This window comes from Micromys minutus (genome assembly GCF_963924665.1).
Source record: "Micromys minutus genome assembly, chromosome: 10".
Taxonomy (NCBI): Eukaryota; Metazoa; Chordata; class Mammalia; order Rodentia; family Muridae; genus Micromys; species Micromys minutus.
Genome location: NC_137979.1, coordinates 64,424,268 through 64,448,513, shown reverse-complemented (window position 1 = coordinate 64,448,513; position 24,246 = coordinate 64,424,268). Strand labels below are relative to the sequence as shown.

General features: G+C 54.8%; 2 protein-coding genes across 3 annotated transcripts in view; both read right to left on the bottom strand.

The window, feature by feature from the left end:
* Positions 1-1,626: 1,626 nt before the first annotated feature.
* GAA (alpha glucosidase) lies at positions 1,627-18,075 on the bottom strand. The gene is made up of 20 exons (XM_080922984.1): positions 17,875-18,075; positions 15,432-16,022; positions 13,297-13,442; positions 12,220-12,385; positions 12,049-12,145; positions 11,572-11,691; positions 11,358-11,476; positions 11,141-11,272; positions 9,505-9,615; positions 8,784-8,897; positions 8,621-8,705; positions 8,017-8,134; positions 7,477-7,610; positions 6,165-6,316; positions 5,479-5,627; positions 3,658-3,799; positions 3,137-3,289; positions 2,746-2,910; positions 2,364-2,516; positions 1,627-2,055 (listed from the first exon to the last, which is right to left on the bottom strand). Exons 2-20 carry the CDS (start codon positions 15,975-15,977, stop codon positions 1,996-1,998), a joined length of 2,862 nt encoding a protein of 953 aa, XP_080779110.1. The 5' UTR covers positions 15,978-16,022; positions 17,875-18,075; the 3' UTR covers positions 1,627-1,995.
* A 1,373-nt stretch (positions 18,076-19,448) lies between these two features.
* The window catches only part of CCDC40 (coiled-coil domain 40 molecular ruler complex subunit), a gene marked incomplete at both ends in the record, with an annotated part of 36,887 nt that continues 32,089 nt past the window's right edge, over positions 19,449-24,246 (bottom strand). For both annotated transcript variants that reach the window (XM_080922694.1, XM_080922695.1), the window contains 3 exons: positions 19,449-19,697; positions 20,542-20,700; positions 23,795-23,983. In XM_080922694.1, coding sequence (XP_080778820.1) covers positions 19,449-19,697; positions 20,542-20,700; positions 23,795-23,983 — 597 coding nt within the window. The remainder of the gene's footprint in view (positions 19,698-20,541; positions 20,701-23,794; positions 23,984-24,246) is intronic.

Here is a 24,246-nt window from a genome sequence, read left to right as displayed (position 1 = left end):
TGCAGTGTGGACCACTGCAGAAGACCTCAGGCCTCAGCCTGTAGATTGTCCTGAAGCTGTTTGTACTTTAATGTTAATTCCACTTTCCCAAGAGGGGCTGGCTAGTCATGTGACTCCAATTGAACTTTCCCATTTTAATAAAATAAAGGAAAGCCAATGACTGGGCGGGGAGAAGTAGGTGGAGAGGTTGGAGAGGTCAGAGGACAGAGGGTGAAAGGTCGTTGTGAAATGAGCTTCTCAAGGACTAGCTAGACCCAGAAGGGATTTAATAGCATTAAATAGCTAGATTTATTGGTCTAATATCTCATACAGAAGGGCAGTTTGTATCTTTGTCTATTTGATGCAATCTTGTTGTGTAGAGGGTTTGTGGATTGATAGTTAAATATATAAACCGGTGTGAAAAGCTATCAGGCTGTAGAGTTGTATTTGTGCGTGATTTTGGGGTACAGAAATACCCAGGACAGAGGCGGAGAACAGGCGGTAGTAAACCGCCAAGGGAAGGGAGTTGCGAGGATGAGTTGGACCGTGGTGGGGGCTCAGACTGGGCTCCAGAGGTGTGTGGGTCTGGGGAGTGAGACCACAGGGCTGGAAAAGAGATAAGCCCTTTTTATTTTTTAATATTCACTGCAACATCAGCCAATGAGAATAGCCCCTCACCTCTAGCCCATCCCTTTCAGGAAAGCTCCCTGTCCAGGTCTCAGGACTTAAGTGAGATCAGCCCTGTAAGAGCGGAGATATTCTAAGACGGAGCAGTGGCCAGTCCCCAGCTCCATCAGACCACTTGACTGCCTCCTTGGTGAGGCTGACAGGGTGCAGGGGCAGCATGCCTGTGGCCACTTGGGCTACAGGAGCTGCTGAGGCACCAGTTCCTGTTGCTCCATCCCTTCTGTTCTCTAGGGATACATGGGGAACCTGCCTGTGTCTGTCTGCCTCTCCATGTGGTGGAGGAAAATGAGATCCACCCAGGTGTCCGTGCTTTCTAGTACCCGAGACAGGGAGGAGAGGTGAGACGGAATTTGATAATTACTCTCCTGTCCCACTTTCCACATGATCACCTGGGCCAAGTGCCTCCCAGTAGAGGATCCCAGTAGGCAGGGTGACCCATCTAAGAGACTCCTGTGATCAGTCAGATGAGTGGCCCCCAGAGTCCCCATGCCTTTGTATCTTAGTTTTCTGGAGATCACAGGAGTGGGTTAGCCACTGATCCTTTCAGCCCATCAACCCTGGTGACAAATTTGGCATGTGAATGACATACCAGTTCATGACAGACATAAAGCACCTTTCTTTCCTCTGGGTTTGCCAGGACAGATTCCCGCCTGGGCCTAAGGGCTCAGGCCCCACTCCAGAAGTCCCTTCCCAGGCTTGCTGTCACTGGCCTGGCATGTTGTCTCCACCAATACTTCCCTGCCACAACATTCTCTTGCTAACTCTGAGGTTGGGAGTGCTAAAAATAGGGGACAAGCAAACCTTTGGTGACATTGGGACCGGAGGGTGGCACTGGACTAGAGGGTGACACGGGACTGAAAGGTGGGTGGCATAGGGACCTGAGGGTGACACAGGGACCTGTGGGTGGTTGGGGATGTGACACACAGGTGATATGAAGACATGAGGTGATGTGAGAGCTGCTTCCAAACAATACCCTTTTTATTAAAAGTAAGTACACTTCACAGTAAGTTTCTCAAGTCTTGGGAACCTGGTGTCGGCACCAGCTCTGTCTCTAGGGTTGCAACCGCAGTGGCGACTCAAGCCTGGTGTCGGTGCACACGATATCCCCACATTCTCTAGTGCGAGGCGAGAGACGGACAGCTGGGGTAGGGCAGGTGAGGCAAGCCTCACTCTCCTTGTAACCACACAGAGCTTCAAGGGCACATGCAGCAACACGGTGGGAAAGCTCAAAGGTGTGTCAGGAGAGCAGGTCCTCAGAGGAGCTGTCAGCCAGAGAGAGCCTGAGCTCCCACTGCCTCCCTGGAGGCCTCTGTAAACAGGCCTAGTCTCCTAGGACCAATGGATTTGAAACCGCTCTCCCATCAGCAGTGAGACAGGGATGGCCAGGCTCTGGAAGATGGAAAAAAGCCTCCATGGTAAGCGGTTCCCTCCCCAAGCCAGGCCCCAGATGCTCTGAGCAGGCACTGGGCCATCCCTGTCCAAGGTAGAGAGACCAGTGCCTCAGCATCGGATTCCATCGGGAACCAGCTCACTGCCTCCACCACCCCTGCCGCATCACGGTGGATATGGCGAGGGGCGAGGTCCCACTTGGTCCATTCTACTCTGCGAGGTCCAAGAGCCTTGTCTCCCTCCCAGGAGCCTGTCTGATGATGGCTGCACCAAGTGCCCCACCCCCAATCCCAAGTCTGCCCTCTTACCTTGCTGTCAGGGCTGTAGGTGAAATTGGAGACAGGGACACCATTGGAAAGGACCTGGGTAGGAGCTGTGGTCACACCCAAGATGGTCACCTCCTTCAGCTGCAGTGCAGCTCCCTCCTTGGTCACATGCACTAACTTGTTTACGACGGTATTCTGGTAACGTGAGGAGCAAAAAAAAAAGGGGGGGGAAGGGGGTCACTGGACTGTGACATTGAGCCCATCAGAAGAGACTTGCCAAAGCATTACAGATGGCGTCCTCTGTGCAGACACAAGGACATGTTGGCCCCTGGGTACTCTGGCCCAGTCCCTCCCTCTGCCAGGTCAAGACAGCCCCATCCCCCATGTTTTCTACACACCAGCCTGGACAGGCCCCGTGACTCACATTCTTGGCTGAGAAGGTGACTAGCGTGTAGGCCCCACGCTCCAGAACCCCCAGGCTCTCCCCGTCATCCCAGAACAGCTCCCCATAGGCCTCGCCACTTGCTGATAATGCCACAGCCAGAGCCATGGGCTGCTTTCGGGACTCCGTGGTTGTGAGGCTGGGACCCTGGAAGAGGATGGGGGTGTATCTCATAACCTCTGACCCTGGAGACTTCCGGGACATGTATGATGGCTACCTTGGCCTGGTGCTGGGTAGACCCAAGTTTGTTCTTTTCGGTGCCTATCTGGCTGTCGGGTATGTCCTGACTGTGCCCTGGGTCAGCTCCCTGCCCCTGCCCCCCAAAGCCCATCTCAGTCCTTCCTGAGGCCCTGGAGCTGCTGGGTCTGGGTACCTGCATCGGTATGATGTGCCCCTCCCTCAGGTGCACGTTGATGGTATCCAGTGGGGCTTCCAGTGTCAGCCACTGTCCCTTGCTGTGGACAGGAGCTCTGAAGGATGAGGCCAAAGACAGAGAAGAGAGGCCGCCAAGGTTTTCCACCGGCACCTGGAGAAAGGGGTCATGTCAGAAGGGTCCCAGGTAGCAACCAAGCTACCATGCTGGTACTCAGAGTCATGGGCTCCTGTCCCACGAGGCTATGTGTTGTGGTCCAAGAGTGCTCTTGAGACACGCTGGCTGTGACCCCAGACTTGTTGAAGGACTGAGCAGGGAACATCTGGCTCAGCTCAGCCTCAATGGCTGTGGGGCCCTGGAAGCTACCTACTCAAGACTTAGTTTCCTAGCTAGGAGCTGATATGAAAGTCCCAGAGCTTTCAGCATGCAGCTGGGAGGTAGAGTGCTGTCACTGACAGGCCAGGAGGGTGTGGCCACTCCAGTCCTCACCAAGCCTGTGTACGAGGGACCTCCGGACTCACCATCTGCAGGTTGTACCACATGCCCTTGGGGAAGTAGCCGGTCACTTCAGTTTTCCCAGGTTCCAGCACAGGAGTGATGAGCAGGGCCGACCCCCACAAGAGCTGGCGGTCCACAGACCAGGTACTGGGGTCCTCAGGGAACCTTCACAGGAGAGACAAAGGTGAGGGCCTGGAGATTGGGTCTCTGGCATTAGTTGCATAGACAGTTAGGAAATCCAGGTCTCTGAGAAACCCCAGGAACCAGAGTATTTGGGATACTAAGCCGGGGCATAGTGCTTTGCTGACTCCCAGGCTCGGGGATGAAGCACTGGGGAGCCTCTGGCTTTGCTCACTGTTTCCTGAATCTCAAAATGGTGATGCCATTCATCTGGTCAAAAATTCACAAAAATGCCGAAAGCATCATGACCAGGAACATTCCTTACAATCTCACTGACCAACAGCCACTACGTAAGACCCAGCAGACCCCAGCTGTCCTCTCACCTCAGCCACTAAGAATACCTGGCAGACCCCAGCTGTCCTCTCACCTCAGCCACTAAGAACACCTGGCAGACCCCAGCTGTCCTCTCACCTCAGCCACTAAGAACACCTGGCAGACCCCAGCTGTCCTCTCACCTCAGCCACTAAGAACACCTGGCAGACCCCAGCTGTCCTCTCACCTCAGCCACTAAGAACACCTGGCAGACCCCAGCTGTCCTCTCACCTCAGCCACTAAGAACACCTGGCAGACCCCAGCTGTCCTCTCACCTCAGCCACTAAGAACACCTGGCAGACCCCAGCTGTCCTCTCACCTCAGCCACTAAGAACACCTGGCAGACCCCAGATGTTCTCACCTCAGCCACTAGAACACCTGGCAGACCCCAGCTGTTCTCTCATATCTCATCACTCCTGGGCTCTGCTCTGACTGCCAGGCAAGATCACAGTGCTAGGGGAATGATGGATCGCCATGCTTTTCAGAGAACTCTGTAGAATTACGGCATCCATTAGCGAGCCCAAAATACCCTCAGTGTGCACAGCTGTGTCCTCACACTTCTGCATTGGAACGTTCACGCTGAGCACCTGCCTCACTATTGAGTCTTTGAAGGCCTTGGTTACTTTCATTCCTGTGGAGGCATTATAATGCATCTGTGCGTGCATGTGTGCGTAAGTCTCCCTGTGCTGGACCTAAGCAAGAGCCACCATGCCCTCTTGTTGGTGGTTGTTTGAGCCAGAGTTTTCTTTGCTGGCCTCAAACTGGCAGAGATCCACCTGCTTCTGCCTCCTGAGTACCACCACAGCCACATGCCACATACCCAGCTTCTTAAGTCCTAGGGACCCAACGTTATCTTTCATGCTTTTAAGGCAAACACTGCATCAGCAGGGCTATTTCCAGCCTAATGGCTACTTAACCATCAGGTCTGTCTGATGTGTGCATGGTACAAGAGAAGGCTGCTTTCTGTAGAGTGAGTTACTTGCCTTCCTGCCAAAGAACTGTCTCCTGCCTGCCCACTGGAGATGCCTCCTATGTCAGCAGAGTCCCGTCTGGGGACACAGAAGGGACATCTCTTGCTTGTCCTTCTCTCTTAAGCCACCCCCAATGTCTGTTTCATCAAAGCTTTGTTAGCCAGCAAGCCTGGTGGGTACCCCAGCCAGATCTCCATGCTCCGGGTGTCCCGGTCTAGGAGGCGGAGAGCACCAAGCACTCCGGTCACACTCAGTGGCAGCATGCTTGGGTTGTGAGAACGCCCATAGCAGGAGGGAATTCTCTGGCTCCGGAAGACCTGGCACTGGTCAGTCCTCCCAGGGACACGTGTGGGCTGTCATTCCCCAACCTGGGTGACTCACTCCAGAAAGAGAGGCCGGGCCACTGTGTCCCCTCTGACGTGGGCGCCATGGAAGAGCGTGTACAGATAGGGCAGAAGGGCATAGCGCAGGGTGAAGGCCTTCCTCATGGCCTGCTGTGCTGTCTCGCTGAACCTGTACGGCTCCTGAGGCTGTGTGGGCAGACAGGGCAGAGGAGCTGTTTAGCATTTGACATAGGCTGGCATCATTTGGAAAAAGGGAACCTCATTTGAGGAAAATGCCCCCACCAGACTGGCCTTTAAGACAGGGTTAGGGAGGTATTTTCTTAATGATTGAGGTAGGAGGGCCCAGTCCATTGTGGCTGGCACCCCCTCCCTGGGCAGGGGGTCCTGAGCTGCATTAAAAAGCAAGCTGAGAGCTGTGAGGAGGAAGCAGAGTTCCTCCATGGTCTCTGCTTTAGTTCCTGCCCTGATTTCCCCTCATGACAGACTGTGAGGTGAAAGACAAAATAAACCCTTTCTGCCCAAGCTGCTTTTGGTGGTGGTTAGCAGGAGAACACACTACAACAGGAAGTGTCTCAGTAAGGGCACTGAGGCGGGAGGCCTTGGGTTCAACAGTTCCTTGGCTATCCTGTGTGGAGAGGGGGGCACGGTCAGGCCCTTCCTGCAGGTGGGCTTCACCAGGACAGGGTCTTGGTGAGTGGGGACCCCCCTGACACCCCATCCTACCATGCTACTCAGGTCATTGTGGTTTCGCATGAAGGGGTAGAAGGCCCCCAACTGGGTCCAGCGCACACACAGCTCTTCTGACGTGTTTCCCAGGAAGCCGCAGATGTCCGCCCCGACCAGGGGCACGCCTAGCAGGTTAAACTGCAGGATTTCTGAGGAGAGAGGCAGAGTCCTTGCCGGGTTACCAAGACGATATCTGGACAGACAGGCCTGCTGGGCAGGCCGAACCTAACCTCATCATCCCTGCCTGATGGGCAAGAGCCCACGGTCCTCTGTGCTCTCCTACCCAGGGCCAGCAGGGCAGCCCAGAGCCCAATACGCGGAGGTGTAAGATGTGTGACCACGACCTCATTTGGAAACAGGAGCTCCAATGTAATGGCACTAAGGTGAAAGGGTTGGTGTGGCCCTGAGGAAAAGGTCATGTGACAATGTCCATAGGACCCAGAGCAGAATGAAGGGTTCCCAAGGCTGTGGGGGCGTGGCTCTGGGGGCAAGGAGGTGTGGCTTTGCCACTCCTTAGCTGTAGACCTTTGGTCCACACATGAATTCCTGTAACATTAAGTCCCCAGAAAGCTGCCCTCAGCTATGGTAACCTCAGGACATTAAGAGGCCTGAGTCCAAAAGAGGAGGAGAGAGAGATCAGACTCGGCTCTGCAAGGCTGCCCCTGTTCTCCTGGGGTGAGCTGCAGCCCAGGAAGCAGAGGTGGCTAGCTCCACCTCCCAGAGCTCAGCCAGCTGGCCCTTTGTAGGTCCTTGAGCTATCACAGAAACCACCCTGGCTCCCCTCCTTCCCTCGTCTGTTCTCCAGGGCTCCTGACTTTCCTGACCTAACATGGGCCAATGGCATCAGAGTTCTTGGATCAAAAACCAAATTCCTCTTTGCAAGTAGAGCAGTTAGCTGGGCAGTGCGGCGTATGCCTTTAACCCCAGCACTTAGGAGACAGAGGCAGGCAGATCTCTGTGAATTTGAGGGGCCAGCCTGGTCTACAAAACCAGTTCCAGGACAGCCAGGGCTACACAGAGAGAGACCCTGTCTCAAAAAACAAACAACACCCCCCCCCCAAAAAAGCAAGTGGAGTAACTAACGTTCTGTATCTCAGGATGGAGTGACCAGAGAACTACTAGGTTCTGATGAGAGTCTGAGGGCTTTTCAGGCAGTGGTCAGTGAAACAGACACAGGGAATCTGAGAAGAGGGGCCACAGGTGAGCTGCTGACACAGGTTGAATAGGGGCCAGCAGGTTTCACGTGTCACACTAGATGGCGAATGTCCCCAAGATATCACAATACCATCTGCAGGCTGCTTGCACTCACCTGGCACAGAGTACGAGAGATGCTCCCAGGAGCTGAACACATCCCCCGTCCAGTGACCGGCATACCGGCCGTGGCCCGAGAAGGTTGAGCGGGAGATCACAAAGGGTCGTGTTCCCCGAGTCTTGACTAGGGCCCTGAGTGGGATGGGAACACCTGGTTAATACACACCCCTGTGTTCTGGAACAGAGCATGGGAGAACGGGGCCAGGAGGAACCGACAGTTAAGTAGTACAGAATGGGTGGGAAAGAGAGGCCATCTTCATGTATGCCGGCCCTGCCCCAGGGACTCTCAAATCATTCACAGGTGAGCCACCACTATCCCCACTTAACATCTAGGATGGCCTAGGCTTAATGTTCGGGGAGAGGCCGGCCCCAAGCTGGGGTGGAGAGCAGCCACCAGGTGGGCAGGAGTGCATCACTGATCCACGGTGGTCTGGGCGGCCTCTTTCCCTTCCTTCCACGACCCTGACACGCGCCAGCCCCTCTCAACCCCACTGTGAGTGCTGGGCAGGCCAGCTGGCGGCCCAGGGTGGAGCCTCACCTGCTGGAGGCAATGGCTTCGGTGAGGCCGTACAGGTTGTGGAGGTTGTAGTGTGTGGAGAGGAACTGGCGGCTGGAGGCACAGATGGTGGCTGCTTGCAAGGCCCCGCCAACCACCCCTGGGCAAGAGGAGGGCTAGTTTTAGGTGGAACTCCCTCCAGAGTCCGTGTGCCCTCTCCTCTGCCCACAGCCTCTGCTGTAATGGACACCTCCTTGGGCCTTGCCCAGGGCAGAGCCCCACTCCCCCCTTGGTATATCGCTTAATACCTCTGCTAGTCCAAAAGACAGTGCAGGCATACCAAAGATGGTCCTCTGCAAATCTACAGTCTCCACATCCACCTCTTCACTCGTCCCAAGCGGCTGCTTGTCTAAGCCCAATCCCCTTCCCCTGAGGCACTGGCTAGCTGTGACAATGTCTGTGTATCTGTGTCACTATGCAGAGCTCGACTCTTGGGCTCTCTCTCTGTCCTGCAGCTGCTCTGCCTACTGACTGCTAAAAAAAAAAAAGAGCTTTGCATCGTCCAAAGCACAAAAGCGCTCTCATTCCCTGGTTTAGGCCATTAACTCCAGCACTGTCCCCACGCCAGGCAGCAAACGGGGCTCACCGGGCACATAGGGGGGGTTCTCCAGTTCATTGTCGGGGCAGCCCTGCTGAGAGCCTCGAATGAAGTTGGATGGTTCGTTCATGTCCTGGAAGAGGCAGAGATGTGAGCCGGGCTGGTCCCCAGAAGCTGGGGCGTACCCGGGGAGGGATGGGGCTACACTTACAATCCACATGCCGTCGAAGGGCACCTGGGCGTGGAACTCAGACACCATGTCCTGCCACCAGTCAAGGGTCTCAGGGTTGGTGAAGTCGGGGAAGGCGGTGGATCCAGGCCAGACCTGAAGAGAGGCCAGAGTGGAGAACCAAAGCCACACCCACACAATCCCGAACCAAAGCCCTGTCAGGCCTCAGGCCTTGCGCAGAGAAACAGAGACTTCCCCCATCTCTAAACCAAAGAGGACATCAGAGAGCCTCAAGCCCAACAACAAACAAGTCTCTTCCACATTGCCTCAGGGCACAGAGGGCTTCAGCCTTGGGAGAACAAAGGCTAGCCCTACACACAAGGCCCTGGGGCAGGTGAGCCATGGAAGCAGAGCATCCGGAGGAGGTTGAGCTAGCCCCATCGGAGCCCTGACCATCAGACACAAGCTCTTGCTCCTCCCACGGCCAGGAACAGTTTAGGATGGGGAGGTGGGGACTCAGAACTCCCAGAAGGCACCCAGAGACAAGGAGGACAAGGGAGACTTCCCCCAAGGACTCACAAAACTCCTAGGCTTGAGCTGGGTCCAGCTGCTCATGATGTCTGAGGACATTCTCCACTTAGAAAATCTCAGGTGACTGTCCGGAGTTACCCCCAGTGAGGACCCCTCCCCGACTGCTTCTATTGGACATGATGGTTCCTGACCCTTGCCCTAGACAGTTACTCTGTCCCACCCCCCACACTACCTTCCCAATCAGTGGCTGCCCGGTCTCGTTGGTGATGAACACGCCCCTCCGAAGACCCTCATCATAGGGCCGGTAGCTCCCAGCAGGGCCTGAGCTGCTGATGGCAGGGTCCTGGGGAGAGAAGCAGACAGTGAGGGGACTGGTACCAAAGCCTGGTGGAGGAGTAGACCAGCCACAGAGATAGAAGCCCAGGCCCGGAGAAGAGGAACCGGCTGAGGCTGTACAGTCCAGGAGAACAGCACAGGTCAGCAAGTGAAGAGTTTGCCGGAAGCTGCAGGGGTGAGTCTGGACGTGTGGTCTTCGTGTCCTCCGACTTCCCAGAGTTACAAGAGTTGCTTATATTTGCTCTTTTTGTTTTTACTTATTATTTATTTATTTTTAAAGATGGGATTTCTCTGTGTATCCCTGGCTGTCCTGGAACTCGCTCTGTAGACCAGGCTGGTGTAGAACTCAGAGATCCACCTGCCTCTGCCTCCCGAGTGCTGCGATTGAAGGCGTGTGAAACTACACTGTCCAGCTATTACTTTTAACTTTGCGTGTATGTGTGCGTGTGCATGTGAGTGCATGTGTGTGTGTGTGAGTGCATGTGTGTGTGTGTGTGTGTGTGTGTGTAAGAGCGCCCACAGCTGACAGGTGAACTGCCTGATGTGGGTATCAGGCACCGAACTCCCTCCTCAAGAACTTCGTGCTTTTGACTGCTTGGCCATCTTTCCAGCCCCCATTTACTTTTTAAAAATAGAGATGAAAAAAAAAAAAGCACCCAAGCATGGTGGTGCATGCCTTTATTTCCAGCTGCTGGGAGACAGAGGCAGGCAGGTCTCTGTGAGTTTGAGGCCAGCCTGGTCTACTCTGTACAGTGACTTCCAGGCCTGTCAGAACTACATGGTGAGGTCCTGTCTTTAAAAGAAAAAAAAAAATCTGTGCAGGGGCCTTGTGATGCAGGGTGGTCATCCCAGCCGCCTGGACCGCTGATGCAGGGGGATTAAGAGTTCAAGGCCTGCCTGGGCAATCCAGTGAGGCCCTAAAACTACAACAAACAAACCAACAAAAAAAACCAAAAACAAAAAAACAAAAAACAAAAAACAAAACAAAAAAACAAAACAAAACAAAACAAAACCAAACAAACCCAACAACAATAAAACTACGAAGAGAGGAGGCAGTGGAGCCCAGTGGTGAGAGCTTGCCTGATGTCTGGGTGGCCCTCACTGCTATTCATTGTCCTGTGGTGGTGGCAGTCCTTACAGTGTGGTCCTTACCACAGGGCTCTGCCCCGCCCCCTGTAGGATGCCCTGTGGCAGTGGGGACGGGGACAGGCACAGGGCAAGTATGTTTTCACCCCACATGGACAAAGCTGGCCTCAGAGAGGAGCAGGACCAGGAGCTGCACAAACCACACGTAGGTCCTCCGCCCAAACCAGCTCGTTATGGCCCCTCCTCAGGCTTTACTACGGCAGGTAGAGGTCCTGGGCAGCAGCTCGGGGAGGAGGAAGAGGGGGCCGCACAGAAGCACTGACTGTTCTGGTCCGCTTACCACGATCATCATGTACCCCCGCACAGAAGCACTGACTGTTCCGTTCGGCTTACCACGATCATCATGTACCCCCGCACAGAAGCACCGACTGTTCCGTTCCGCTTACCACGATCATCATGTACCGCCGGCCGCCCTGGTGGAGCTCGCGCACCATGTCCGGGAAGTCTGCGAAGCCATCCTGGTTGAAGGTGAAGTCTCTCCGGGCGTCCATGTAATCCAGGTCATTCCACTGCACATCCTGCAGCGGGAGCCGGGAGAGGAAGCTGAGGTTGGGAGCCAAGAGGACGGACGCTGGGGCTGCCCTCACCCTGACTTTCACTCACCAGGGGGAAGTGTGTCCTGGTCATGTTCTCCACCACCTGGCGGACAATGGCGGTGGACGAGTAGCCCCAGCGGCAGAGGTGGAAGCCCAGGCCCCAGTATGGAGGCATGAAGGGGTAACCTGCAGACCAGCACTTTAAGTGAGCAGGGACTGGGGGCAAGGAGCAGGGGGAAGGGCCAGGGGTCTGAGCTCAGGGGGCAGGGGGCAGGGCCTACCCACAACATCCAGGTACTGCTGTACAACGTTCTTGGGCTCTGGGCCCAGGAACACATAAACATCCAGGATTCCGCCTGTTGACCTCCAGGTTAGGGCCGGGCTGGGCTGCAGGATCACATCTGGAGGAAAGCGTTTGGGCTCAGGGACGGGTCCCCCACAGATGGGGGATTCAACCTGTCGCTTCAGTGTGGCTCCTGTAATATGAATCTCGGGGGGGGGGGGGTACCCGCAGGGTGGGTCTGGGGCAGTTGTACTGAGCCTGACTTAGCAAGCCCCAAAGGTGGTGGAACAGGTAGGTGAGTCTGGAGAACCACCCAGGACCTCTTTAGGTACCGAGGATGAGAGGGATGAGGATTCTGTTTATGGGAATCTCTCCATGTGAAGTCCCTTGGAGACAGGCAGACTCTGGGGACAGGCAGAACCTCAAGCTCTCACACGGAAGTGACTACTGAGGAGCCCCCAGCCTGGTGACTTACCCATGGCATTGCTGTTTAGCAAGAAGACGCCATGAGCCAAGCCACCGTCCTCCAGCGCCAGGTAGAAAGGGTGTGACCCGTAGAGGTTGGCACCTTGCTGAGGTGACAAGAGACAGCACCTCGCACCCAGGACCCCAGCCTCCACGCTCCCACCCACTGCCCGTGTCTTACCGAGGGTGCGAGGTCTCGGTTCCAGAGGGTGACGCGAGTCCATTCAGTGCTTAGCATGAGCGAGCTGAGGTGCTCACCCAGGCCTGTGATGTGCTGGGAAGGCAGAGAAGTGGACATCTGCAGGAACTGGTCGGCGAAGAACAGGGGAGCCACAGTTGTGTTCAGCCTGTGGGGCGACACCAGATACAGGATAAACATTCAGAGGGACAACGACCACACAGAGGCCAGCAGCTCTCAGGATCTGAAGACAGTGGGAAAAGCCACAGCAGGTATGTTCAAGGGGGTCCCATGTCACCCCAGGTCAGAGGACACAAGACATAGAGGATGGTGGCAGGGATGCGTGCCGCCTGCAGGGGGCGCCATTGTGGACAGGGTCTTTCCCTAGCCTCCTGGCACTTGGATCATCCTCGATGGTGGTTCATCTCCACACACTGCGCCGGGTCTCTCCTGGGAGGCATAGTCCTCACGGGGAAGCCACAGAGGGAAACTCTGAGACCCAAAGAAGAAGCACCAAGCCAAGAACTGGGTGATCACTTAATTCAACTAGGGTCATCTAGAAAAGGGAATGACTCTCCATCGAGACAATAAGCAACCGGAGGGAGCATTTTTTATTTTGATTGATGTGGGTGGGGCCTAGCATACCATGGGTGGGGCCTAGCACACTGTGGGTGGGGCCTAGCACACTGTGGGTGGGGCCTAGCATACCATGGATGGGGCCTAGCACCCTGTGGGTGGGGCCTAGCACACTGTAGGTGGTGCCACCCAGGGGCTGGTAGTTCTGGGTTAGATAAGAACTTAAGCTAAGCGAGCCATGAGGACCAAGGCAGTAAGCAACATTCCTCTAAAGCCTCTGCTTCAGTTCCTGCCCTGGCAGTGATGGAGTGTAACCTGGAAGTTGTGAGGTGAAACACCTTTGCTTCCCCACTTGGCTTTTGCTCACGGTGTTGACAACAATGGAAAACAAGATAGAAAAAGGCAGGGCTGGGTTGACCAGGTTTGCTGATCGCTCTGACCCTGAGGGACCACTGGGTCCTCATCAACTCAGGGTGGGGTCAAAACTCCAGGTACCCAACTCACAGCACTTGACCACCAAGCTTCCTTCGAACGATCACTCCAAAGGGTTCCTCGGAGAATTCCACGCTGTAAAGCGGGGACGGTGCCTGGCTCAGGACGCGCGGGGTCTCCAGGGGCACTTCGTAGCGCTTACTAGCGGGATCTTTGATCTATGAGAACATAGACAGTACATTGAGATTTTTGGCTTCTTAAAAAATTACACAGACTGGAGAGATGGCTCAGAGGTTAGGAACACTGGCTACTCTTCTAGAGGTCCTGAGTTCAAATCCCAGCAACCACATGGTGACTCACAACCATCTGTAATGGGATCTGATGCCCTCTTCTGGCCTGCAGGTGTACATGCAGGTAGAATGCTGTATATATAATAAAATAAATCTTAAAAAAAAATGGTTACATGAGTGTGTTTTTTTAATCCCACGTGTGGAATACGGGGCTGCTTCAGACTGTCCGCGGCAGATAACCGTGACTGTCACGTCTAGGAGGGGCGTGATTCTTCATGTTTGGAATACTGGGGACTCTTGAGATGGTATAAAAACACCAGAGCCTGGAGAGGCTGTGGTTCTCCACGCTGCTGGCTCCTGTTGCTGAGGTTGTCAAGTGATTGTGAGCAAAGAGAGAAGGCAAAGACACTGGAGATACCCTGACTACGAAGACTGGATTTGCTGCAGGAAACTCGGCGCCCCTCAATCAGCAGGGATAGTTTGAAGGGATCAACGTCCCCTTCCCCCTCTCACCTTCTTTCTCTTCTATCTAGACTGGGTAGGAGGGCGGAGAAGGGTGGAGGTAGGGAAAAGAATCCAATAAAGTAGCTACAAAGACAGTGCTCAAAGCCCTTCCAGAGCTGGGTCCCCTCCCCAATGGCTCCCTCTCTTATTGCAATCCCTGCCTGGCTCTATGATAGTCCATCAGTTCAGGTCCCGGGTGTCTGCAGACTGTGTAACTATGAGTCTGTTTCCCCAGCTATATAACTGGAAGGAAGGAGACCTCCCTGGGGGTTGTTAACCGCAGAGCATCCATTAAAGCTGGACTTCAGATGTGTAGATAGTTTTGTGTGTGTTCTTCTCTCCCTTGCTTTATTTACGCTTTAAATCAATTGACTAATAATTCATTTTTTGAGGCAGGTTCTCACTCTTAGCCTGGGCAAGCCTGGGGCTCACTCTGAAGCCCAGGCTGACATTTCACTCACAGAGGTTCTCCTGGGATGCCGTGATTATAGGGGTGGTCCACAAATTCTCTCGTATAGCATCCTAAGGGCTGTGATTACAGGTATGACCCACTGTTCCAATCCTTTTACGGCTGGGGACCAGACCTTGCATGTGTGAGGCGCATGCTCCACCACTGAACTTTGGGTTTTCCAGACATGCTTTCACTGTGCAGTCCTGGCCGTCCTAGAACTCACCTTGTAGACGGGAGTGGCCTGGAACGCTCAGAGATCCACCTGCCTTCGCCTCCCAAGTGCCACCTCCACATGGCCTCACAAAGAATTTTTAGTTTATATCTGATTAACTTACCTGCACGTGAGGTATACACGTGTGTGCGCGCATATGTGTGTGAGATATACATACACGTGTGTGTGTGTGTGTACAATTGTAGAAGTCAGAGGCCGAGACAAGCATTTGTTTTATCACTCTCCAATGTGTCCAGGATAGTAGCCAGCGAGCTCCAGGGATCTACTTGTCTCTGTCCTGAGTACCAAGGCTACAGGTGTAGGGGATTTGAACTCAGGTCCTCGTGTTTTTTGCAGCAAGCACCTTTACCCAGTGAGTCATCTCCCCAGTTCCCAGTTCCTCACATCAATGATGTATTATTACTTAGTACTTAGCCTTAGAGTAAAAACACAAAATCAACCTCCACAGAAATGAGGTGCTGTAGGCACTGAGAGGGCAGCTCAGAACAGACAGGACAGCCAAGGTGTCCTGGCCTGTCATCCGTGTCTGTGCCTGCCTTCTAGAGCTTCTAACACTGCCATGCCCACACCCGGTGTCCCAGGAAGCGTCCACACACAGCCGTACCATACATATCCTTGGGAAATGTGTCACCTACCCACACATGCCTACTCTCTGTCTCTGCACAGGGCCCCTTCAGACAGTTACCTGCCTGAGCTGGTTCTATCCAGGGTCTACCAGGTCTGTACGTACCGAGAAGTGGAGGCGGCTGTCTGTCTCCATCAGCACATCCAGCCGTAAGGTCAGCACGTCCTTTGGGAAGAAGGTTGGGCTGGTACGGGTCAGGGTGGCTGTGTACCCTGACTCTGTGGAGTTCAGGTTCTCGAGCCTGTAGCTTGGGTAATTGGGAGGGAAAAAACACCAGGGCTGCCCCATCAGTGGCCCCTTCACTGCCTCCCCCGTCGGGACATAGCAGCAGCCTCGGGCCTCGCATTGCTCCTGGGAGATGCCTTTGTCTGGAGCACAGTCAAAGCGGTGGCTGGGGGGGACGTCGCACTGTGTGGGTCCTGCTTTGAGCTGTTCAGCGTGCTCCTGGATGTTCAGGGGCCCCGGCTCGTCACCTTTCTGATGGTGAGGTCTGTAAGTCTTCCAAAGTCCTGAGGAGGGGTCATGGAGGTCTTGGGGAAGGAGCATCAGCTCACGGAGCATGAGGTGACCGAGGATGACTGCTGTAGTCAGAGAGATGAGGGTGCAGGCCCCAACCACAGAGTTCGAACAGAGGGGTTTCCGTAAATTCATGGTGAAAGCCTGTTGGCCCGGGGCAGCATGAATAGTTCTGAAGGCCTGAGGAGAGGAGGAGCCAGTATCAATGTGGGTGGGGGTCAGAGGGCCAGTAGGAAGGAGGCAGCCAGAGTATCTCTCGCAGAGGGATGGTGAGGAAGACAGAAGCCGGGTACCGGAGACAATGGGAGGCTCCTCAGAGGCAGAGGGCTTGCTGCAGACATGGGCCCCACAACGCATGTACAGACAGATGTGAGAGGGAACCAGGACTTTATCAGGAGGACTTCGGTGTGAGAGAAAAGGGTGAGTGGGAAGGGTGGCAAGCCACCACACCCCAATCCGACTCCGAGGAGAGGAAGTTGGAGCAAAGAGCCCAGGGACAGGCCACAGGGTTCACTAGCTGAAGGAGTGTGAGCCTTCTGGAACTGGGGTTCTTGGGTAGAAGCTGGGATAATTTCTGGATGTGGTGGGGTCCAGCACAGGGGAAAGTTCTCAGTGTCACCAGACACACTGAGGAGATGGCCTGGCTGCAGAAGGGCGGGCTGTGAACATTCTGACTAGCACTTGGGGACCAACTGTGGCTGTTGGTGAGTCAGGGTGCTCCTGGTTGGGAGTTTTCACCCACAATTCCGGTGACTTTCTCACGTTAGTGGCTCTCCAGTCCAGGAGGTGGGTTGTAAACTATGACCCAGCTGGGGCTCTGCCACACCTAGATGCCAGCTTAAGCCCCAGGTTGCCGCCATACCTCTGATGAATCGCCTATAGACCTGGTGGTTCTGAGGACAGCCGCCACCCCCCCCCCCCCCGACCCAGCACCAAGTTTGGCAACTCACTAGAATGTCTCACAGAACTCAGAAAAACACTTCACTTCTATTTACTGTTGGCTGGTTTGTTTTGAAAGCTGTGATGACCAGAATGAAGAAATGGGTGGAGAATGGTTGGGAATGACCCCCATGATCCCAGGGCTTAAATGTGTTGACCAACTAGGATGCTCTCTGAACCCACTTGGCTGCCATGTTGAGAGAGGGTCTCCAGTAGCCCAGGCTTGCCTTAACTTGCTACGCAGCCAGGCATGACGTGGATTCTGCCACCATCTCCTGCATGCTGGGCTGTCTGGCTTTGGAGATCACACCCAGCTCTGTTCAGTTCTGTGGGCCTTCCATTACGTAGGCATGACTGAAATCAGTTACCATGGTGAGTGATCTCCAGCATCTTGTGGGAGTTGGAGTGCTTGCGTAGGCTGCAGCTTCCAACCGTCCAATCATGTCTTGGTCTTTCAGGTGCCCGGCGGCCATAATGAGCCACCATAATGAGCAATAGAAAGATCCAGAGTGTGGATCAGGCTCGAAGACCAGAGACCCATTTTGTCTTTACTGCAGGGTAAGGCCCAGCTCCACCTGGCCCTTTCAAACATATGTGACACTGACCATGATTCAGCATCTAAGGACACTCACAGGCTCAGACACTGTCCGGCAGGGTAGGAATGTGCATTTCCCAGGACCCTCCAAGGAGGCCGCAGGGTGCAACTGAGAAACACAGGCATCAGAAAGTCCCAGAAACAGGGACCAGGCAGCCGAGGCCGGTTCTCTCTGCCACAATTTGGGGGGAGGAGGGGAAGGGAAGGAACTGAACTCAAAGGCCATGGCTGACCTGGTGACCTCGAGCTTACTTTCTGGAAAGCTGCTGGACCGCTGCGCCACCAGGCACAGGGGAGTCCAAACCCAACCTTTCAGACACGGGAGCTCTAAGGGAAGGTTCTTGGGCTCTCTGTGCCTCAGTTTACCCCTGCGTCACATACGCACAGAGCTTCGCCCGCCTGGCACTGAGGGCAGGAACTAGAATCCCGGACTCTTGCTAAGGAGCCCGCTGTCTTACTAAGGTCACTGTCGGCGGCTGCCTGGGTCGGGGGTCTCACCTATGCCGCGGTGTCTCTGCTCGATTCTCCCAAGCAGGAACTCGCAGATAGTCGGCCCCGTCTGCCTGGAGGACGCCGCTCCTCCGGAGGCTCTGGGGCCTGAGACAGCTGCCACCAGCTCGCCCAGCTCACCTGCGCAAACGCCCTCCTGGCCGAAGACCCCCAGGCTCAGTGGGCAGCGCGGGTCACGTGGTCCGTGGGCGGGGCCCATCCGCGCAGACCTCGTGACACGACCTCCTGCGTAGGCGCCGGAGTCCGGGCGAGTGTTCTCGCTGCGCCCCCTAGTGGCTGTGGGCGTCAGCGTGCGCAGGTGATGGGATGGTAGCTCAAGGGCGTCATTGCAAAAGCTCCAGATTAAACCAGCCCTGGAGTCAGTCAAACAGGTGATCGCACAGAAAACCGACAATGGTGAAACAGTAAATGAACCGAGGCATTCGGTATAAGATGAGGGTCATACACTGAGCCATAAGCCAAGGGTGGTGGTGAAGGCATGTGATCCCAGCACTCCGGAGGAAGAGGCAGGAGGATTGCCAGTTTGAGGCCAACTGGGACACCTGGTGAAAACCTTTTTCAAAAAACCAAAGTTGGCTGGCAGGGATGTAGGTAGGGGTAGAGCACTTGGCCTACCCTGTGCAAGGCCCTGGCTTCCTGAACCTCTGCGACCACAAGCCTGTCTTTCAGCAAATACAGGAGAAGGCCAGGCTGGTGGTGTGTGTGTGCAGGGTAGGGTGGGCGGGGCTGGTGTGCGTGTGCTGGGGGGATGGGTAGGGTGGGCAGGGCTGGGGTCTCCCCAGCCGTTTCGTTGTTTTTATATATCAATCTTAAGATAAATGTGTCTTAACTCTTTTGGTCCAGAAACAGCTTTTGTAAATTTTATTTTTTTCTGCTGTAAGCTTTCAAACAGAAATTATCCCACAGGACATTTTTTTCCATTTTACATCTACAGCAGCTAAAAGGCAACTGGTGCCCTGGAATCCCAGGGCAGGGGAGGCAGAGTTGAGGAAAAGAGAGGTCTGAGGTCGGTGGCTGGAAGACAGGTGCCTCCTTCCTGAAGTGATTTCTGTTCCATAGACATTTGCTCTCCTTGGACTCCTGGGCATCCTTGGTTTTGGTCTTTGGGTCTCAGTCTAATGCAATGCTTCCTGGGAGGTGGGAGCGGGAGGATGAGGGTATCTCCAGGGCTTCAGACGGGCTGGAGCAGGCGTTCCCAGGGCTGAAACAGTCTAACTATCGCCTGGCTTCTTTGGGGTCCTCTCTCCATTACTCGCTCCGCAAGGGCCTGCCCCAGACAGTAAAGGCACCGGGTGCAGACCATAGAACTGTCAACAGGATGCTGGCCTTACCTGGATGGGTCAGTCCAACAGGAGAGTGGATTTTCCTTACACCCAGGTAACACCTCTGCGGGCATGCTCACCAAAGCGCCCGGGATCTGGGTGGCTGCACCTGATGTGTCTGACCTGCCAATGTTTCTCAGATGGGGTGTCGTTTTGGGGGACATGTGGCTTTTCAGAACACAGGGTGACTCCCTGGTTCGGCTTCCAAGGCAGCCCTGGTAGGTGCTGGCCAGGCGCTGTCTAGGAGGGCTCTGGGGCCTCCAGCTTGGGGGCGATCTTCTGTTGAATTTTCTGCAGGACCTCCTGGTACTGGGGGTAGTCTTCCTGCACCCGGGAGAGGACGGTGCTGAGCTGGGACAGCCTGTCACTCAGGCGCTTCCGCTCCATCAGCTGGGACTTGCTGTTGCGGTGCAGGAACAGGTACTTCCCATCAATGGCGGCCTGCAGGTGCTTGGCACGGGTCTGCAGGGTCACGATCTCCAAAAGGTTCTGGGTGGGAGAGAGGCCCCGAGTCTGTCCTCGGAAGTCAGGACAACTCTGGTCCCCAACCCACACTGAAGGGGATACCAAAGGGGAGAGGTGTGGTATTGAGGGTCCCAGGATTCAAGGGAAGGGGCCTTGTGCCCACCAGGTGGGAACCTTGCTCAGCCATTAAAGGGGAGGAGTTTGTCAGGACTGGTGCTTGATGCATTCCTGAGACCTGGCGGTACTCTTAGAACCACACCAGAGTCAGCCCAGCTGCAGATCGCAGTGGGGCAGCTTCTGAATTTCGTGCAGACTCAGTCACTGGGATTCAGGCTTGCCGTGGCCCTGACGCTCTGCCTCATGCTGTCCCAGAGCCAGGGGGAATCACTCAGATTCCAGGTCACCCTCAGACCTAGAGCTCTCTGCTATCCCCGAGGTCAGTCTCTTGGTCCCCACAAGGCTCAGTGTGGTCTGGGCGGGGTCCCTCTTGGCCACGCTGACCCACCTACCTGAACGACTTCCTCTTCTCCCACCTCCATGAAGTCTCGACTTCAATGTTTCCCACGTGGCCTTCCTGACTCCTCTCAGAACTGCGGCCCCTTGATTCTACTCTAAGGCCTCGATATCTTCCATCTTTGTGTGCTAAGAATGAGTTCTTCAATACAGCTAGGGACTTGGTTCTGTCTGGTGGCCCTGCCATCCAGAATGGTGCCCAGCCATAATAGGTAGAGATGAAGCTACCGTGTGGTGTAAACGACCCACAAAGGATGGAAAGGTGAGTACGTAGTGATGGGCACAGGGAGATCTCCACCTGGGGAAGTCACCCTGCCTAAATGTTCCCAGCCCAGGAACCTCCCAAGGTACTTACCTGCCGCTTGATGGCCATGAGCTTGCTGATCTCCTCTTCAAGAACGTCCGTTTCACCCTGCATTTCTGACAGCAACTGCTGCTTCTCCTGGAGGGAGCTGCTTAGGAACTTTTGTGTTTCCTCCAGTTCTGAGATGGTGTTGGTGCATTCCTCTGTGGCCTAGGAGAGGGACAGGACTCTGGACTCCGGCATCCATGTCACTTGTCAGGCAGAGGCACTGGCTAAGGATCAGCCATGGATCTCGGAATACTTATTCTGGGCGCGGGGTGGGGGTGGGGGTCTTGTCTCTATCACTTTTCAGTGGTTGCGATGAGACGCTATGGCCAGAGCCACTTAGAGAAGGAACAGCTTATTTGGGCCTAACATTCCAGAGCACGGTAGGAGTCTGTGCTGGCTGGTTTTGTGTCAACTTGACACAAGCTGGAGTTATCACAGAGAAAGGAGCCTCCCTTGAGAAAATGCCCCCATGAGATCCAGCTGTAAGGCATTTTCTCAACTAGTGATCAAGGGGGGAGGCCCACCATTGTGGGTGGTGCCAGCCCTGGGCTGGTAGACCTGGGTTCTATAGGAAAGCAGGCTGAGCAAGGCAGGGGAAGCAAGCCAGTAAGTGACATCCCTCCATGGCCTCTGCATCAGCTCCTGCTTCCAGACCTGCTTGAGTTCAGTCCTGACTTCCTTTGGTGATGAACAGCAATGTGGAAGTGTAAGCTGAATAAACCCTTTCCTCCCCAACTTGCTTCTTGGTCATGATGTTTTGTGCAGGAATAGAAACCCTGACTAAGACAGAGTCCATGGGCTGGAGAGATGGCTCAGTGGGTAAGAGCGCTGACTGCTCTCCCAGAGGTACTGAGTTCAATTCCCAGCAACCACATGGTGGCTCACAACCATCTTTACTGGGATCTGCCCTCTTCTGGTGTGTCTGAAGACAGTGATAGTGTACTTACATAAAACAAATAAATAAATCTAAGAGAGAGAGAGAGAGAGAGAGTGTGTGAGTCCATGAGGGCAGAGCAGAGGTGAGGTGGCTGGAGCAGAAAGCCGAGGCCTTGCATCTTCAAACCACAGACATGAAGTATGTGTGAGAACTGGAAGGTAGTGGAAGACTTTCACCTGTCAAAGTGCCACCACTGATGTACTTCCTTCAGCAAGCCTGCACCTCCTTAACCTCCCCAAACAGTACCACCAGCAAGGGACCAAGTATTCAGTACCACTAACAGGGGAACCAAGTATTCAAATGCCCAAAACTATGGGGGCATCTCATCCAAACCACAATTGCCACAGAGGAATTCAACAACCACAGAACTTACCACAGAACTTATAGAATGTATAGTGGGGGTGGGCTCTGAGACAGCAGGTCCTAGAGGCTGACAGTGCCAACTAGGGAGGCTGTGGCTTCACAGAAGGCATGGGGGAAACAGTCTGTGCACGTCTGTGGTCTGACGGAGCACAGGGACATGGGGACCGAGACTAGCCCTGAAGCCTTGACACCAGGAAGGGATGAGGCTCCGTGGGAAGTGTAAGGGAGGATGGTAGGACTGGACTGGTCAGCGGTGGGCCAAGGCTCCTCTGCAGAGCTCCAGCGGGCATGGCGTTTCCTGGAAGTGCTCACAGCAGAGTGGCAGGGATGGGCTTGGGGCCATCGTGGGGGGAAGTGACATTACCAGGACAAGAATGGTACTAGCAGTGTTTGGTGGCTGACTGGGGGTCTGGGTAATGGTGAGCTACAAACACTAATCCTGGGGGGCTTCCTGGGGACACAGAACTTCAAGAGGGACCAGTGGAAGGAGGTAAGAGCCCTGTTTGTGGCTAGAAGACGGAGCCATGCTGTGTGTGGCCAGTGGGATGCAAGACCCAGCGATGCCTGGTTCTGGGTGTGGGGCAGAGAGGACAGAGGTCCTGATGGGGACTGAGAAGGCAGCGAGGGCAGGTGGAGAGGTCAGACATACAGCAGGAAGCCGAGGAAGGAACAGGAGAGGCATAGCAAACAAAGCCTGAGGCAGGCCTCTCTGCCACCTCACTCTGGAAGCTTCCAGTCACTTCTGCCCACAGGGATGGTTCTGCTTAGCTCATCTTTCCTACACGAGATGCACTCTACAGAGTTTTTTTTTTTTAAACTTCCTACTGTTTTGAGACAGGGTCTCATATACAGCCTGAGCTGGCTTTGAACTTGAGGCAATTCCCCTGTCTCTGCCTAAGTGGTGGACTCGTAGGTGTGTGTCACGCATCCTGCTCCTACAGGGGCTCTCTTGGCTCTCTGTTTAGTTCTCTGGATGGTTCCATGAGGTGGAATCCACAGGTCAGTAAGCTGAGGCAGACAGGTGAGAGACACAATATGTCCCAGTCATGAGGTGGGGCTGAAGCCATACTCCCAGATCTCTCAGCCTGGGTTATAATCATCTCCCCGAGGACCACAGCCAGCTGCATGTCACGGATCATGAGGCATCATCTCCTTAATATACAGTTATATGTGACCATCTGAAGCCCCAGGAGATGGGTACTCCTCCTGGTTCTCCCAGGGGGCTTTTAAAGGCCCCAAATGTACCCAAGGCCACAGAGCCTATGGGCCCTGGCTGGGAGGGGAGCGGGGCCTGAGTTGTGTGCCTAGAACATGGAGGGAGCTGCCACGTTCCCATCAGCCCATCTCTCCATCTCCTCTTGAGTACTTGAACTTTTTATTTTTTTTCTGGATCTCTGAAGTCTGTTTCTGCTAGCAGGAAGTGGCCTCTTACAGTGTGCTGGGTGGTGCGCTGTGTGGATAAGTCTGCTGGACCCAAGACAGACAAACTCCCAGTGACAGGGCCAAGGGCGGCTTTGGCCTGTGTGTTTGGAAGCACCTATCGAGTGCTGAAGTTCTGACAGATGCCACCTTTTCACCGAGCAGAAAGGCACACGGAACACATGTCTCCCTCCCCAGACAGGGGACATGGCATAGAAGATACAGCAGCGTGTGCCACCGGGTGGGAGGGATTGCTTTGTCCAGTTCCTCCCGTGTCCCGCAGAATTGGGTGGAGAGGACTGAGCAGGCAGGTGGCAGTCTTTGTGTCTGGCTTGGTTGACCAGGAGAGAGCAGATGCCTCGGGTCAGCCAGTGGAGTTGGATGGAGATGCCTACTGAGCATGCGCAGTGAGGTAAAGGCAGCCCCTACCCTGTGCCTGTGCCCAGCCTCCAATATATGACGTGCAGCCAGGGCAGGAGCGCCTCGCTCACATCCTGGGCACGGGGTCCTGGGGGCAGATGGGAGGACAGGCCATACCTTGTGAACCTCCCTGATTTTCTTTCGCAGCTCGCTCTGCTGGTGGTGGAAGTCTGTCTTTGTGATCAATTTCTTGTCTATCTTGCTCTGCCCTTCAGCCTGGATGACAATGGTCTCCCTGCGGGCCACAGCCAGCTCCATGTCGCGGATCATCTTCTCCTGCTGCTTCAGTAGCTGCCCGTGCTTAACCTGGGGACACAAGACGGAGGGGCAGGGAGGAACGCTGAGGGTGGGCGGCCCACCTTCTGGGCTTGTCTGCTTTTTAACACTGGCCAGTGAGGTGTCAGGCGAGCAGGGAGGGCCTCAAGGAGTCTGTGGGGGCTGCTCACACTGACAGAGAAAGGCATGGCTATTCTCGAAGACGGTTCAAAGTGTGGAGAGCCGGAGTGTTGACATGAGAGCGGTGTGCGCAGCCAGGAGGAACTTTTATCTATGTTTAGTCTGTATAGGAA

Coding starts and splice junctions, on each gene's coding strand:
- GAA (XM_080922984.1), bottom strand. CDS start 15,977: ATGAATTTACGGAAACCCCTCTGTTCGAACTCTGTGGTTGGGGCCTGC. Junction 8,706..8,783: donor CCTTCGACGGCATGTGGATT/GTAAGTGTAGCC, acceptor TGCCTCTTCCAG/GACATGAACGAACCATCCAA. Junction 2,517..2,745: donor TCACCTTCTCAGCCAAGAAT/GTGAGTCACGGG, acceptor TCACGTTACCAG/AATACCGTCGTAAACAAGTT.